The sequence below is a fragment of the Denticeps clupeoides genome, chromosome 3, assembly GCF_900700375.1.
Source record: "Denticeps clupeoides chromosome 3, fDenClu1.1, whole genome shotgun sequence".
NCBI classification, from domain to species: domain Eukaryota; kingdom Metazoa; phylum Chordata; class Actinopteri; order Clupeiformes; family Denticipitidae; genus Denticeps; species Denticeps clupeoides.
Window position 1 is genome coordinate 10178547 of NC_041709.1, and position 16085 is coordinate 10194631.

Below are 16085 nucleotides of genomic sequence, written 5' to 3' on the forward strand. Positions count from 1 at the left end.
GGGTTCACACACACACACACACACACACACACACACACACACACACACACACACACACAGAAAAATCATTAATAAGGTGTCATTAGATCATTACTTGAGTTATAGAGTTTATGTATTAAAATGAGTTCAAGGCAGCTGGAAATCAGAACGCAAAACAAAGTAAACTAGATAAATACTTTATTGCTTAACAGTATGTCAACTGTTTACAATTCTTTCATGCCACATACATGAGAATGTGAGCTACAGGGAAAGCAACTGATATCTTGGTTTTGCTGTACATTACTGTTCACTGCAGGACTGCAGAATACATACACTGTTGTGGTTGATACTGTTTAGATGAGCTAAAAAAAACTATATAGTTAAATAAATAAAATGAATAACCTCTATTTCATACTTAAAAAGGAAAATTCTCTGAGTGAACATACAAACATGACAGCACCAGAATAGTTTCGTCCAAGGAGAGAAAAAGAGAGGAGTGCTTAACAGTCATATCGGTGGTTAGTACCTGAATTTAGTCACAAAAATATAAGGTCTCTTATTTATAAAAAAAGACATTCATTACAATCCATTTCATTTTGTAGTATCTCTAAAATACATCTATGATACATAGATATATACAAGTCCAACAGTATTATGCAATACGAAAAAGTGATTCTTCGAGAAGTGAAGAATAAATACAGGAAGAGCGTTTTGTGCCATCAGGGTTCTGTCGAGCTCCTCGCCCGCTGGAGACTGTGCTGGGTTCATACTGACAGTCTGCAGATACCAGTCTATAGGAACGGGGCCAACAACACCCACAGAGACAGAGTGGAGAGCACGGAGGTGCGGATGGAGCCCGAAAACGTCCTGGCCTGTTGGAACCTCCGGTGGCCTCTCTCGAATGGCTGCACTGTGATGTAACCGTTGATGATGCGGACGAGCGGGGGTGGCGGAGGTTCCACGGTTGTGCTGAAACGGCAAGAAAACACAACAGAGGGTCCAGACGTTAGTGCTGTGTTCAGTTTTGATGGAACTCGGTGTTGAGTCTGTGATTGGAGGGGTGGACGCATCCTGTCATCTAAGGAGCATCACAGAGGGCAGCATGAGGTTTACATCAAAAGAACGGCAAGGGGCCGGTGTGACCTCCAATCATCTGTTCTGGAGCAGAATGACAGCTTGTGTGCCTCTTTAGTGTCGGGTGAAGTAAATGTCACACAGATTTGATCTTTCAGTGTGGGATATTTCCCATATGGACCTAAAATCCACTTATATTTCCTCTATGTGCAAGATCCTCAGTTCTAATATTTTATGGACTAGTAATCATAGTTAATTGCTAGTGGAGAATAAGACTGTCAGAAGAGGTAGAAGAACAAACTGTTCAAGCCAGAAATCCTTACATAGAATGGACACGTATAATTTTTAAAAACTTGCATTGTGACTGTAATTTTTATTTGTTTCTTCTTCTTTCTGGACATCAAGAATAAGGGACCTCCCATGTGAGTATTAAAACAGGTACATAACTTGGTGAACAGGGGAAAAAAAGCAGCTCTGCTTCTCCCCTTACTGTATCTGTGTGGTCTGCTGTTGACGAGAACACACAGACACACACACACCAGAGAGCACCCTGCTATGAGACCCTGAGCCGCGCTCACCACTCCAGACTGGCTGTAGCCCAGATGGTTATGGCTGCTGCATGTCTCCTCCATGTCTCTGGGTTGTCACTTTTCAGTGGAGGACATCTATTTCTGTTTTCGCTGGAAGCAGTCGGTGTGAGAACACATGCTGGCGAGGCCAAAAAAACGGCCCTTCGCTAACATGACTGGAAGTCATCGGATATACCCCAAGAACACGGAAAAAAAAGAATAATATAATGAATAAGAGAATCAAACTGGCCTCTATAGTGCGATTTGAGTGCCAGTCAGAGGGTGGCATTTTGGGGTTGAGGGGGTGCAGTAGCTGGCCTCGGTCCTGAAAGCCAGCATTAAATCGCCCCGGCCGCTCCAGCCGTTTCATGTCCGCGCCGCCAAATCAGTGCCAAAACAACCACCAGCAGGTTTCCGATTCCTGAAATCCAGCCCCCGCCACGGCAGCCGTTTCATTTCCTCCCGCCCAGAAAACGCTTCCTTCCTTCTCTGCCCCGCCCCTGCTCCCGAGACACCATAAACAAAAAAACAAACAGGCCTCCGCACGTCTCTGTACGCACACTGTCCTGCTGTAGGGTGCTGGTGGGGGGGGTGACCAGTACTTTAACCAGGCAGCGGCACAAGTGCTCGTTCTCATCTGTGGCATATGCTTGCGGTGAATAATATTTACTTTTCGTGATTGGTTCTGGCAGCGGGGGCTCCGTATCTTCGTATATTGGGAACGGCGCTCCGCCTGCGTGTTCTACAGGCTCGTGCCTTTCGTACGTGTTCGGTTTTGATGGTAGGATGTGGTTTATTTTAGTTCGTGGGTTGTGGCCTTAATCAGTGGCATCAGAGAACTCGGAAAAGAAGGGATTTTATTTCTTCTGTGTGTTTTTGGAAGACATGTTAGAAAAATGACTGGACTGACGGGCATCCCTCGGCCGGGAGGAACAATCCTCTGTGTGACACGTTTTCAGCTAAAACGTTTACGATTAACTTCCACGCTCTCCTGCCTAAACAATCCAGTCACAATAAACAGGTTCATTTTCCATGCGGGGTGAGGGAAAAAATTCGGCCACATTTGGAAACGACTGCAGTCTGGCAGCCCTCAAGGCCAGAAGGCCGCTCGCCATTTTTTCCCCTCCCACCAAACGGGCGGTGAGTTGGCGTTTCAAATTGTAAACGCCGTTCACATCCTGCATATGTGTCAACAGACTGTGAAAGACATAGAGGCCCTTTCCACCGTCTCAGCACGTCTTCTACACCCATCTGGGCTCCGGAGGAGTCAGAGTGAACTCGGAGACAGTCCGGTCTGTGCGGTTCAGTGTCTAGTCCGATGCTCGCTCTGTTTCATATATAAAACGTATATATAAAACTGACCAGGACAGTAAACATGGTTTCTATTTTCCATTTTTTTTTCAGTCTGGCTGTGGGATGCACACAACATGGGAGCATGTGTGCATACAAGTGTTTATGCAACGTTAATATTGAAAAAAATGTGGGGTTTAAAGGTATTCATGTTATGGCTGTTTCATTTTCATTTGATAAAAGTAACAGATCTGACAGAGAGGCTGATGAGAGGGAGCAGTGTGAGGGCGAGATGCAATACGGGTGCGGAAGTCGCCCCCCACCCTACCCGAGGGCTGGGGAGGAAGTATCATGTCAGTCTGAGAGACAGCAGCGATCCCATAGCTGAGCGATACCTGAAATACCAGCAGCTTGTCTTGTTCATGACAGTTCCCTGTGGCCTGGGGCTTCAGCTGCACCCACCAACACCCAGCTGACTACACTGCTCACCACGCAACATTCAGTATGGCTTGTGTTGAACTAGATATTTCCCAGAGTGCCGAGAGGAATACTGGTGCACAAAAAATAAATAAACAAATAAATATATATATTTAAGAAATTGAAACAAATACGTTACAATTTGTCATTTTATAACAGTGTGTTAAATACCAGAAATAAAGTGATAAAGTGATAATGTGAAGTGATTGTGATACACAGCAGCACAGCACACGGTGAATTTCACAGAAATTTGAAAATTGAAATTTGTCCTCTGCATCTAACCGGATTCGAACCGGCAACCTTCTGATTACGGGACCGCTTCCTTAACAGCTAGGCCACCACTGAAATACAATTAATGCAATGCTGATAATGAATGTGCTACGTACATAAAAAAGAAGAAGAATGCATCCCATATTAGTTCCTCACCTTTCCTCGATGCGAACCCACAGGTCGTTGAACTGCCGGTGATGCTGCTTCTTCTGTTTGTTGCGCCGTTTCTTTTTCAGCTTGCGCTCCACCTTCTCAAGCAGCTCCAGGCTGTCGGGCAGCAGCATGTGGGGCAGCAGATCGTCATCTATGGGGAACTCTTCCTGGGGCTCGTGCAGGAACGGCTCCAGAGGAATGAACTGCTCAAAATCTGGATCCTCATCGTCAAAATTAGATTTTCTTCCACTGGAGAAGAGGATATAAGAGTTCATAATTGGTATGCTTGATTTAAAACAGCCATGATGTCTAAGCATGGATGAACAAAATCTAATTATGCAAATATACATATTACAATTTTTTACACTGTACACTGCTCAAAAAAATTTAACACATCCTAGACATTTACAGCATTTATCAGACGCCCTTATCCAGAGCGACTTACAATTAGTATTTACAGGGACAGTCACCCTGGAGCAATTTATGGTTAAGTGTCTTGCTCAGGGACACAATGGTAATAAGTGGGATTTGAACCTGGGTCTTCTGGTTCATAGGCAAGTGTGTTAACCACTAGGCTACTACCACGCTAGACCTGAATGGAATGAAATATTGTTATTAAATACTTTGTTCTTTACATGATAACAAAATCAAACAAAAATTATCGATGGAAATCAAACTTATCAACCTGGAGATTTGGGGTCACACTCAAAATTAAAATGGACAAACACACTACAGGTTGATCCAGCTCACAAGGGGTCTGAGGATCTCATCTCGGTACCTAATGGCAGTCAGGTTACCTTTGGCGAGCACATGCCACCATTACTGACCCACTGCCAATGCAGTCATGCTGGAGGATGTTGCAGGCAGCAGAATGTTCTCCACGCCATCTCCAGACTCTGTCATGTCTGTCACAAGTGCTCAGTGTGAAGAGCACAGTGTGCCAGTGGTGAACTTGCCAATCTTGGTGTTCTTTGGCAAATCCCAAACTTTTGCACAGTGTTAAGATGTAATCACAACCCCCTCTGTGGACTTTGGTGCCTCATACCACCTTCATGGATGTCTTGCGAATTGCCTATATTTTTTTTTGGAGCAGTGTATATAAATAAGTACTTTATTATAAGTGAAAGTGTAAATATGATGATGATAATAAAGATCTCTTTCTTAAACAGGCATTTCAGACATGACAGAAGCAGGTTTTGGGGCAGGGCTGAGTGATTTGTGTTAAAACCACATCTGTTTTAATGTTTTTTTCATTACAGCGATTGGTGTCTGTGGTCTCCATATTTCGGCTGGAATCTGGATGGAGCCGTTTTGCCTCTAATCCCAACTTCTCCGACATAAAAAGGGAGCATCTGCTTTCAATAAATGTACTGTTTGGCCATTGTGATCGTTTTCTGCACAGACACACACGCATGTGGCGGCAAATGGTGTTTCATTCATTACAGGAATGCATTACATCTGCACTGGTGCAAATTAAAACGACTTGCCGGTGCTTATTTACAGTGGAACTTTCCGGACCCCAAGCTTCTAGTGTCTCCTCCAATCCGGCCTCTGAAACATTTTGTAAATATATCTGTATGTGTGTGTGTGTGTGTGTGAGCTTGGTAAATGGAAGAACGACGTACAACAGAGAGGACCACCCCCTTCCCTCTGGCGCTCCTCTGCCCGAGTTCAGAGGAACAGACCGTATCTCAGATCACCAGCTGATAAGCGAGAGATTGTTTTTCCAGGCCAGTATTCGATATTTATCTGCTTCATCTCCCGTTTGGCTCTGTGTTGGCGTGCGCTCACCTGACAGAGGAAAGTGCAAGATAAGAGACCTGACACAAACGTGACCCGGTCTGACGGAAGAGCAGTGAAAGACAAGCACGGCGAGAATGAGCTGATTGCGGGGGGCAGATAGCCACCCAGGGAGATTATCATGGGAAAACTGCAACGAAAGGAACACTGGCTTTTTGGTTGGGGTTTTTCAGATATGAGTCTTTTTTTCTATTATTTATTATAATCCTTTATTGCAATTATTTTTTGTTTAATGTATATTATTACAATGTTAACTGTTTATGTCAATAATCAGTATATTCATTATATTAATATATTATTTAGAACAGAATAACTTTTACATTTTATACATTTATAGTATACCTAATTACAGTATATTCAGGATATATTTATAAGTGATGCCCTGTTGTTAAATAAATGAATAAATTTGCTTCGACTTGAGATCAGGTGACATTTTGAGCATGCCTTTCTCCCGATGAGCTCCGATATCATAGAGGTCAGCAGTACTGTGTCTCAGGATTGGATATGGTTGGGTCTTATCTTCTTTTCCAGGCTGTCCTCTAGACTAAATACCTACAGTAGTAGAGAGTGTCAATCAGGGCTTATTCGTGAGCTGAATAATTTCTGCCCTGGTATGTGGCACTGAATGGACCAGTACAGTAAATATCATACCCACCACCATTCCATTAAGGTTTCTGCTGCAATCTACTGATCAAGTCACGGAATTCTAGACATGCAACCTCAACCTCACAGCGCGTCATGCGATTTGCTAGGGTTTACAAGGCAGTGCTCGATTCGCCGCTCACCTCGGCGCTCGGTACAAAACACTGGCGTGATTTACAGTGCAGCCACGGCCTCATGGGGGACGCATAATATTTATAACCCTTTCACTTACTGCAGCCTAAAGAGCCGCACAAATCCTAAATTCCCGTAAAGGAGCAGAGTGGCGCACACAATGGGTCCTTTCTGGCCATGAATGCCCAACCCAGGGGACGCTCTGCAGCTGATTATTTCGATTTGGCTATTTAAGCTGTACTGGGTTCATTTTTACAATTTTTTTTTCAGCTGTGGTCGGTCTGCCCACAAGGAGGCATTCTTCTACAGTGAAACAAAAGGGCCAGTGCCCCGGCATTTCCATAAAGACCCAGAGACGGTGGAAATGGAGAGAGCTCGAGGACGGCAGTTGAAAAAAGTAGCAGTGGTAGTGCAGTAGTGTAGGACTTTCCCCAACATGACAAGGCCACGAGAACAAATGTAAGGAAATCACAACTTGGCTGAGCTCAATGAACAAACAACCCCTCCTTGACACACTTGTTTATTTTTTTATTTAAACCGACTGCCATCTCCATTAAAAAAATTGACCAATTATGTGATTAGTGGATTACAGTCCATTTTTGGGGCAATAAATACCTAATTTTGTGCTTGTGTCAATTCGGATTTGGGATTAAGGGTGGATTGCGGCCATGAAAAGCAGTAATGATCTGAGGATGAGTCTGTCTTTTGAAGACTGAGAGCAGGGTGGTGATTTTAAGAAAAATGAATAAATAAATTATATCCATTTTTTCCCCCAACAGCCCATGCAGAACTGAACATCTGTTTTCGGTCTACGGTGAAATTGCACAAACGAGGAGTGCACTTACTTGGAAAATGATTTCCATTTGAAATGCAGTCTGCGAAACAGAGACAAAAATAAATAAAAGCTACGCAGGGCCGGAGGGCACGGTGGGTGTGGAGCGTGCAACCTTACACCAGTTTAAGGGATGAAACGTGGCCCTCGTCAATTTCACAGAGCCCCTTTTATTTATTGATTTTTTAAAAAATCATAATAAGTTACAAATCTGCGATCATATCTGCTTCCAGAAAATGGCCGTTCTCACGGCAGTGAAGTCTAAGCGGTAGTAGCCTCATGCTGAAGGCTGCAGATCGGCTGCGGAGCGATGGGGTGAAGGGGGGTGACAGGGCCACAGTGGCTTTGTGGTTGGAGGTTGTTTATCACGGCGCTCCGCAGCAGGGATTAGTCAGGGGCTGTGGGCTTCCTGACAGATGCAAAAAATCAAAAGCAGGCACCGCGAAGATTCTTCTAGAATGTTTCTTTATTTTTTTTTACTTACGTTAACCCTGCGTCCGCAGCACGACCACTCGTTCCAAAGATGTTCATGGACTCTCTGGGTTTTTTCCTGTGTTCCCCTCATTCAAATGGCCCTTTCCTGCCTCCGTAAAAATCCCTCGCTGCTGATAAGCGAGAGCTATAGCACACAGAGAGGGGGGCAGCAGGTCTTTGATAGACGACCACTTACGACAGCAATGGGTCAGTGGCTGGGACTCCATACCAAAAAGCCCGCGCTAAGGAGTTGGGGGAGCAGAGGACATGCAAAAGCGTTATCGTTACCTGTTAATGGGCTGCCCTGCAGGAGTGTGCTCCACTTCGTAGCCTTGACTCCGCAGCACATCAATCACCGTGTTGTTGCCCAGGAAGTGACCTGCAATACAAACAGTTCTCCTTTCAGTCTCGCTGCGGGCCTGCGGACCTCAGAGGTGTCAGTCAGCCCCCCCCTGCCCCATCTCTAGGCCGCTCCCAGAGAAACACAAGCACTCGGGGGAAACGGGATACTGTACGCGAAAGACATTTTCCAGCTCTGAGCATACAACTCTCCTACAGTCTAGATTTGCAAAAGGTTTTGATAGCAGATAACAAAATCAGACTGAAGGCATACATTATGACTGTCAACTTCAACCGCTCTGACTATACATCAGTGTTGATAACAATAACCAGAAAGAAGTGACCTGCTAGATCTCTTAATTTTTATCAAGTGTTACGAGGTCTCATGCATTCAGTCTCCACCATGGGACTGATACAGAAAATTACTCTCTGAATTAAACTTTTTATCTTTTTGTCACCTGCAACATTTTTTTTTTTTACAGTTGAGCTATTTTATCGTCTGCGTAGAAATGTAGTCTCCTGTGTTCCTGGAGGACCGTTGTCTCGTTCCACTGAAGGATGAAATGAGAATAAGTATCAATTTGACTACTTCACTTGACCTTATGGCCTTTCAATTCATCACTGCTTAAAACAGCTACATCAAACAAAGTACCTTTAGTAAGTACCTTTAGCTAACAATAAACAATAAAACAGAAAAAATAGAGGCATCAGTATTGCACATTTTTAAGAAACAGTTTCTTTAATGCGATTTAATGGTGGTTAAAGTTTATGTACAAGCTTTTTTTAAATAACCAACCCTTGCATTTTTAACAACAGCACAAATCCAGAAGATTTCAAGCCTGCAGAGTGAATGTGAATGTTCTAACACGCTTGATATGTCTGGGGCCTTTGTGGCAAAATAAAGTGTTAACATTGCAAATCCGTATTTTAAAATGTTTTTCTTGTAATTAAAGTATTGTAAGAATTAGCTCTGAAAGTTGTCTGTGGGACAGGAAGTGGTGCGGCCTGCTCACCACTCGTGCAGGTTATGGTGACTGCAGGGTCCTCCATCTCTGGGCCCTGACCTGTGTAGCCTCTGGCCCGGCTCTAGAGAGAAAGCCCCCTCTCCACCTCTCGGCCTCGACTCCCCTGCCCCCGCTGCCACCCTCCCCCCTGAAGTGAGGCATTGTGGGTTCGGGTTGCCGTGTCAAGGGGGTCTCCATTCTCCTCCGCTCGGCTACAAAAGGAATGGGAGCTCATTGTGCGCACCAGCTCAGCCATGTACCGCTGTGCTGTGTAAACAAAGGGCCATCCTTTAATCTGGGCCCGCTCAGATAGAGGTTTAATCAGCCGAGCGGCACAGGGGCTTCAGGTGGGGCCGCTGATAGTTTGTCGCTGTAAGATGATGTATTTAGGATATTTTCAGTGAAAAAAAAAAAAATACCCTCAACATGTTCAGGCCCCCTCCCGGCAGATTGTTAAGTTATGCAGTAAACAATTTTGTCATGCGCTATTTGCTCCCACTAAAGCAGATCAGATTGTTCATAAAAAAAGGGGAAACAGCTGAGAAAATATCAATCTCTCTGCACTGGGAGCAGACAGAGGGCATGAAACCCCTCCCTCCATCCAGTACACCTCTCTAATGAAGATCCCCAGCAGGCTCATATTTTGCCTCCCTCTCTCTGGGCAGCAGGACCCTTGGAGGGAGCCTGTGCAGATCTAGTCTTTGCCGAGGCAGAAACGTAGAAAGCACAGCTCCAGCAGTGATTTATGGCTCTTTGGCCAGAGAGGGGATTTAGGTGGGACAAATGGAGAGGCCACCACAATGCAGGGGCTCAGAGGGGACTACTTCAAAAGGCTGGCCCACCGCCGAAGCCCGGGACAAGGGACCAGAATGCTGATGCTCCAAAAAATGTGACCGGAGCTGGACCCTTCTCAGCTGATGGAGAAGCGGGTCATTTCCAACACTCAATAACAACTGAGCAACTAAAACTGAAGAAATAATTAAAAAACAATGTGAAGAAACTCATTTCCTGTCATTTCTGTTGATTGCAACACCAAAATTTCCTATTTATAACAGTTGCATTTATACATCCTCACAAATTTCTATTTAATACCCAAGCACCAGAGAAAGGGATAAGAAAACAGTGAATCTAGGCGAAAGTACATTATTTTAATGCTCGCTACAGATTTCAAAGGCAGGGAGCAAATTGCTAGCTTTCCTTTATTTTTTATTGAGTGTCATAATTACGCCGAGCGTGTACAGCCTGACTTTTCAGAATTCAGTCATGTTTCCACCGCAGGACCGACACGCGGAGCACAGATTATGCCATAAGCGCCTGTTATTTTTGGAGGATATATTAAGGGCCCACTCCTTTTTTTCCACACACACATTCTGACAGCAGTCTGTTAGTAGGGCCCTGGACCTGCTAGGCATGCAGGAAATGTGGCAGACTGTCATATAGTCAAATAGCCAACTCGACAGCAACACTACAAAAATGTTAAGGGTGTGTTGAGACTTAATGTGCTGAACGACAAAACGGTCTAAATGAACGTCTTTGCTTTGATTTTGTAAATAAGAGCTATTTTGTATATTTTTCCTTTAAAACTTACATATGATTATGGGAAATAAATACACACACACACACACACACTAGCATTCAAAAGTTTGGGATCACCTATGCTTGTTATTCATATGCTTGTTATTCATATGTTAGTTTTGTCAATCAAGAAATCCTGTGCAGCCACTGTAAATGTAAAACATTTTTTGCAATTATCTTGACTGGATCAGTAAAGATGCACTAAAAGTTCAACAATGAAGTGTAACTTTCATAACAGCACAATTTAATTACTAGATGACAATTATGGCCTATTTTTGGTGCTTCCATGATTTTTCACCACAATGCTTTTAAAATCCTTCAGGAGTTGAAACATGATATACTGTAAGTACAGATTGTTTTATCATTTTACAACCAGCTCTAAAAATGAAGTATGAATTTATTCAAAATGCTGAAAAAAAATACCGAAACTTTTTTGCACAATTCAATTTAAAACCACAACAGTTCCGCAGATGCAGTCAGTGCTGCGGTTCTCTTTTAATGACAAAAGACTCATTAAATGAAAGCACTGTACTGCTGAGCCTATCGATCTGCATGAGCCAGTAATAACAGTCTGTTCCTTTCACTATGTTAAGAGACTGAGAAATTTGGCAGTGCTAACTGCATAAGGGATGGGGGGGGGGTGAAAATTTCCCCTCACCTTAAGCAAAGCCTCAGCGGAGCACAAACAAAAACAGACATCATCGATTAATATGATGAATGTGCTGCTGAAAGCAGGGGAAGGGGAAAGGGAAAATTTGGGTTTTAACGCTTGAAATAATTATTTAAATGGAGCACCTGCAAGTGCAGGGCTGCAGCGATTGACAGGCCCACGGGCCCACGGGCCCACGGGCCCACGTGCGATTCCACGTCTGGATCAATCACGCCGACTGCCGGCGTCAACAGTAGCCTGTTGAACTCGTCTGTTGGGCTAAACCTAAGGAGAATGGTGGAGCCGCGAGTCTGGAGCCGGAAAATGACCTGGCGGTTTGTCCCCCTCACCCCTCCACCACCCAGGAGGACTCTGGTTTAGCCTGGGGCAGAACCCTGCGTCTCCTCATTAGAACTCAACTTTGAGCGTGTGTGATTGCGCCACGTGTGTGTGCTGCTACCATATTCATGCGGTGCTAATGGCGTGTGAATGTAGCACTGCACTGGGACCTCCCCGGGCTTCTGCTCTACACAACACCTCCGTACAGTTCCACTTGTCCCCGCCCAACCCTGCATGTGTCACTGGGCATGATGGGATGCAGGCCTTAATTACATTTTAGATTGATCTTCAAGTGCAGCACACGTAGCTCAGAGCTCAGTCGTTTCTCTGGACTGACAGGGGAAATGAAGACGCCAACGCTCACATGACGGCCGTCAGGCAAGTCCAGGAGATCTGAGAGGCCTCGGCCGCAGGGCCCATTCGTGTCAAGAAGTGGCCGTCGCCTGAGGGCTCCCTGTGTCGGGCTCCGGGCGTGAGAAAGCTTGCTGGAGCTGGTGTCTGGCTTCATCAGGACGGCATCTGAGCAGGAGGTGTGAAAGGCCTGCATTTTCTGACACGAGGAGTTGCGATCATGAGCAATTTAACTCATTCATCATGCCTGCAGCCTGCCTAAGTCAGATGTTGGTTTATGTAAAGCAGTGTTCATTTTGATGATGAAGTAAAGTAACAAATGGCACATTTTAAAGACAGCTGCATTGCAGTGACTCCTTTCACACTTGTGGTCTCCTGGTTATGCAGAAATGTGTAGAAAAGTCATTATACAGGACTGTATTAAATTCAGTTTACATTTACAGCATTTATCAGAAGCCCTTATCCAGAGTGACTTACAATCAGTAGTTACAGGGACAGTCCCCCCCTGGAGCAACTTAGGGTTAAGTGTCTTGCTCAGGGACACAATGGTAGTAAGCAGGACTTGAACCGGGGTCTTCTGGTTCATAGGCGAGTGTGTTACCCCTAGGCTACTACCACCCCAATTTCAGTCATTATTTGGCCCTAATTACCTAATGTTTAAATTAAGTTTATTTACATAAAACATGTTTGTTTCTGCATTTTTGCCAGATTTTATCTCATCATATTATATCACATTATGTGTTTTTTGCCATTGTTAGAGCAGATTCCTCAGTCTGTCTGCAACAGGGTATCCACTCAATACAACTTCCTCTCCTTGCATCTGATGCACTCTGAACAACTTGCACTAAAGATTTCATTGCTGTTAGACACTCACATCCTCCTCTGGGGCCACTGGTTTGTCCAACTACCAACATCACCCTTGGCAGGGGTGAATTAGCCCGATCCTGTATGGATCAGGGTGTCACCTTCCAACTCCACTCTGCACCCGGCGTCAGCGATTCAGCGCGCAGAGCTCAGTGAGCTCAGCAATCGCACAGATCTGTGGATGTGCTTCTTAAGTGGCCTGTTGACAAAGTGCCAGAATCAATCTAGGAAACACGCCCGTTCATAGGGAGCACAAAGCCTCCCGCGTCTGCAACGCTCCACTGGGATTCGGAGGACAAGCCGTGCGGGGCGGCTAAGAGCTTTTATTCAAAACCCACTCCTGGCTCGCAAACTCTTTTAATCCAAAATGGCCTGTTGTATCTTGTGGTCTCCTTCACCCCTGGTTTTAGACTGAACAGCATTCGCCTCTACGCAACATACTCAAGGCTAAAAGGCAGCCAGTGTCCTCGGCACCCCTCTTGTCCCAATTATTAGCACATATGGCAAGCCCTAAATATAGTTTCTTTCCATATGGTACAATATTTATATTCCAGAGTGTGACAGGGTTTGGAAGCAGTTCCAAAAACATTAAGCAAAACTAAACAAATAAAGGACATTTCGCCATTTTGGGCCGGTGCTGAGGCGGCGCAGCTGTTTGTGTACACATCTCCTTCACGGCCTGAATTCCTGACAGCCCATAATCACTTGGCAAGGTGGAGGGCAAGGGGCGAGTGGGGTGCAGGGGAGCCTGGGCTGGTGCTACGCCCCAGTTTGACATGTCAAGTAACGACTGATGGCGGCTGGTGCCACTGTTCTGGCTCAGTAGTGGCAAAGTGTGGCTCAAAGTTGATCTGGAATCAATGTCAGAACACTCATCTGCTGTGGATTCTACTTTTTAACCAAAAATGCATCGTTAATCCATATGGTGACATGACCAGTGACCAACGACTGCCGGTGAACAATTTGTAGTGACATAACAAAAGGTGAAAAAAATGGAAAACATGTGGGGACACTGACTTAAATGAATGTCATCTTGACACAATATGACTACCAATGACAATGTGGGGTAAGACTGACTGATATTTACCTTGGAAAGCGATGAAGCTATGAAGTCATGGGTCACAAGCAAATCGCTTTATATGTGGACACTGTTGCTTTTTTTTATACCCAATACACAATGGGTCAATAATGGTGTAAAAAAATACAGAACACTTTTTTTTTAAATACAGAACACCCATTTTAACAGAATCAGATCAAGTTAGTACTGTTTTATATCCAAAACCAAAATTTGATTGTGATTAATCTCATGCACAAAAAATGAACAAAATACCTTTGGCTAAACTTGTCAGAATTTCAACAATATTCATTAATCGTTCTAAAGGAAAATACAAAGAAGTCCAGAAGTTTATGGAAAGCTGGTTAACTCATAATGAAAGAGGATACAGGCCTGGAGAAACTCTCTCAGCCCGAGCTCCTAACTGAGCCTGCATGATGATGATGTGTGGAGCTGACAGGCTCCCTCGCCCCCTTCAGCTACGTCCGCTTTAATTACACAGCGGCAAGGTGTTCTGCGATAATGTCTCATTCACCGCTGTGGCTGCTGCCTCGGGGCACCACAGCCCAGGGGGCAGTGGAGACGAAGCCACAGACGGCTCAGCTCCCAGGGTCCACATCTCTCACACGCTGGCCACAGGGGCTCTGGGTTAACACTGAAGGGTTAGAATGTCAACAAGTGCCTCCCACAGAAACACATGGACAACTGAGCAAACAAGGTGCTGGGATGCTGCCTGGCTGCCAGAATGGGAACGTGAAGATGGCACATGCCCTCTTCTACCCCTGCACCCGGGGAAGCAGGAATGGAGAAGGCCTGACTACGCATTCGACTGTTGCTTTCTACTGGTTATAGTGGTGACATTCTGAACTCACATCAGCTTGGGGGAAAACTGAGCACCTATATGCAGGATAAGGACTATGTCCCCTTGTAAGACTTGTGTGTTAATGGGTTGGATTCTTTCTTTGTTTCTTGTTTAGCTGTGGCATATTGTGCACAGACAACGCTGTTCCCATGGAACACGCAACTCCATATGACTGAGCAGCGCTCATCTGCTCCAAGCTGCAGCCTCAGGAAGGCCCTGAATACCAACTGGGTGACAGAGCATAAAACTCTCTCTGTTTCATCAACCCTTTTCATCAGCATTGATGGGGAAAAAAGTGGCTCAGATGGATAATTCAGTTTGCAGGTCAAATTAAACATTAAACCTGTCAATTTCTATAGAAAAATTATGAAAAATCATTCATACTCCTAGTCAACCAGTCATGTTTCATTATGATTTACATTTAAAATGAATTTCTAAAAAACGTATATATCTTGAAATGAATTTTCCATGGGGAATCATGTCAAATCAGCTCAGTGACACCATGTTTGGGCATGGTGCCCAGCATCTAATGAACATGTACTCTTTTCATCTACTTTATCAGGGTAAATCTTGCAGGCAAATCACAGCAGCCTGTCATTCAGCAAACGTCTTACTCCCACTGAGAGCACAGAGTTTCTTATTAAAATAATAACCATGAAGACCACAAAAGTCTTTCAAAGTGTGCGCTGAATTAATACTGACCAACAAGTATTATGGGGAAACCATTTCTTGCCTCCAGTGCCCCTCAGCAGTAGCCGGTTATTGAGACGAGACAGGTCTATGGCAGGCTTGTCTGTTTTACTCATTATTGTGCCACTCGCGTAGACCTCAGGGTAAATAAAAAGACAGGCCTCGGCCAGTTAACTCACATATCAAATCCCTTCACCCTGACAACTTATGGTGTTATTATGGATTTATTCAACCACAGTCCTTTCTTCTAGTCTTTTGATGATAGATGGAAAGAGTCGCTGTTTCTTCTTCGCTAGCAGCGGTGGTGAGCAAGTGACAGAATGTGATTACTTCTGACATAGATCAGAAACAGACATACTCTAAGGTGACAATATGATTACATATTATTGCATTTGCTGATGATTATCACGCAAATTACAAATTTGTGTACAAGGCTATTTCTCCTTCACTGTCAGCTCGTCTGAGTTGGTATATATGACTGGTTTTGGTTGGAGTGCCCAGCAGTATCTTTACAAAAAAAATAAAAGTCTGATATCTAACGGTTGACCTCTACATGACCTCCAACGGATAGGGGGAGTCCCCCACAGCCGTCAGCCACATCCAACTAATGGGTTTCCGTGGTCACCATAGACCGGCCACAATGTCAAAATGACAGTGTTAGCAGCA

General features: G+C 44.6%; 1 protein-coding gene across 1 annotated transcript in view; it reads right to left on the reverse strand.

Moving 5' to 3' along the window:
• Positions 1-321: 321 nt before the first annotated feature.
• The window catches only part of trabd2a (TraB domain containing 2A), a 45825-nt gene continuing 30061 nt past the window's right edge, over positions 322-16085 (reverse strand). Inside the window, exons 5-7 of the mRNA XM_028973787.1 lie at positions 7981-8071; positions 3816-4061; positions 322-948 (exon numbers count right to left, since the gene is read on the reverse strand). Coding sequence (XP_028829620.1) covers positions 771-948; positions 3816-4061; positions 7981-8071 — 515 coding nt within the window. The 3' untranslated portion in view covers positions 322-770. The remainder of the gene's footprint in view (positions 949-3815; positions 4062-7980; positions 8072-16085) is intronic.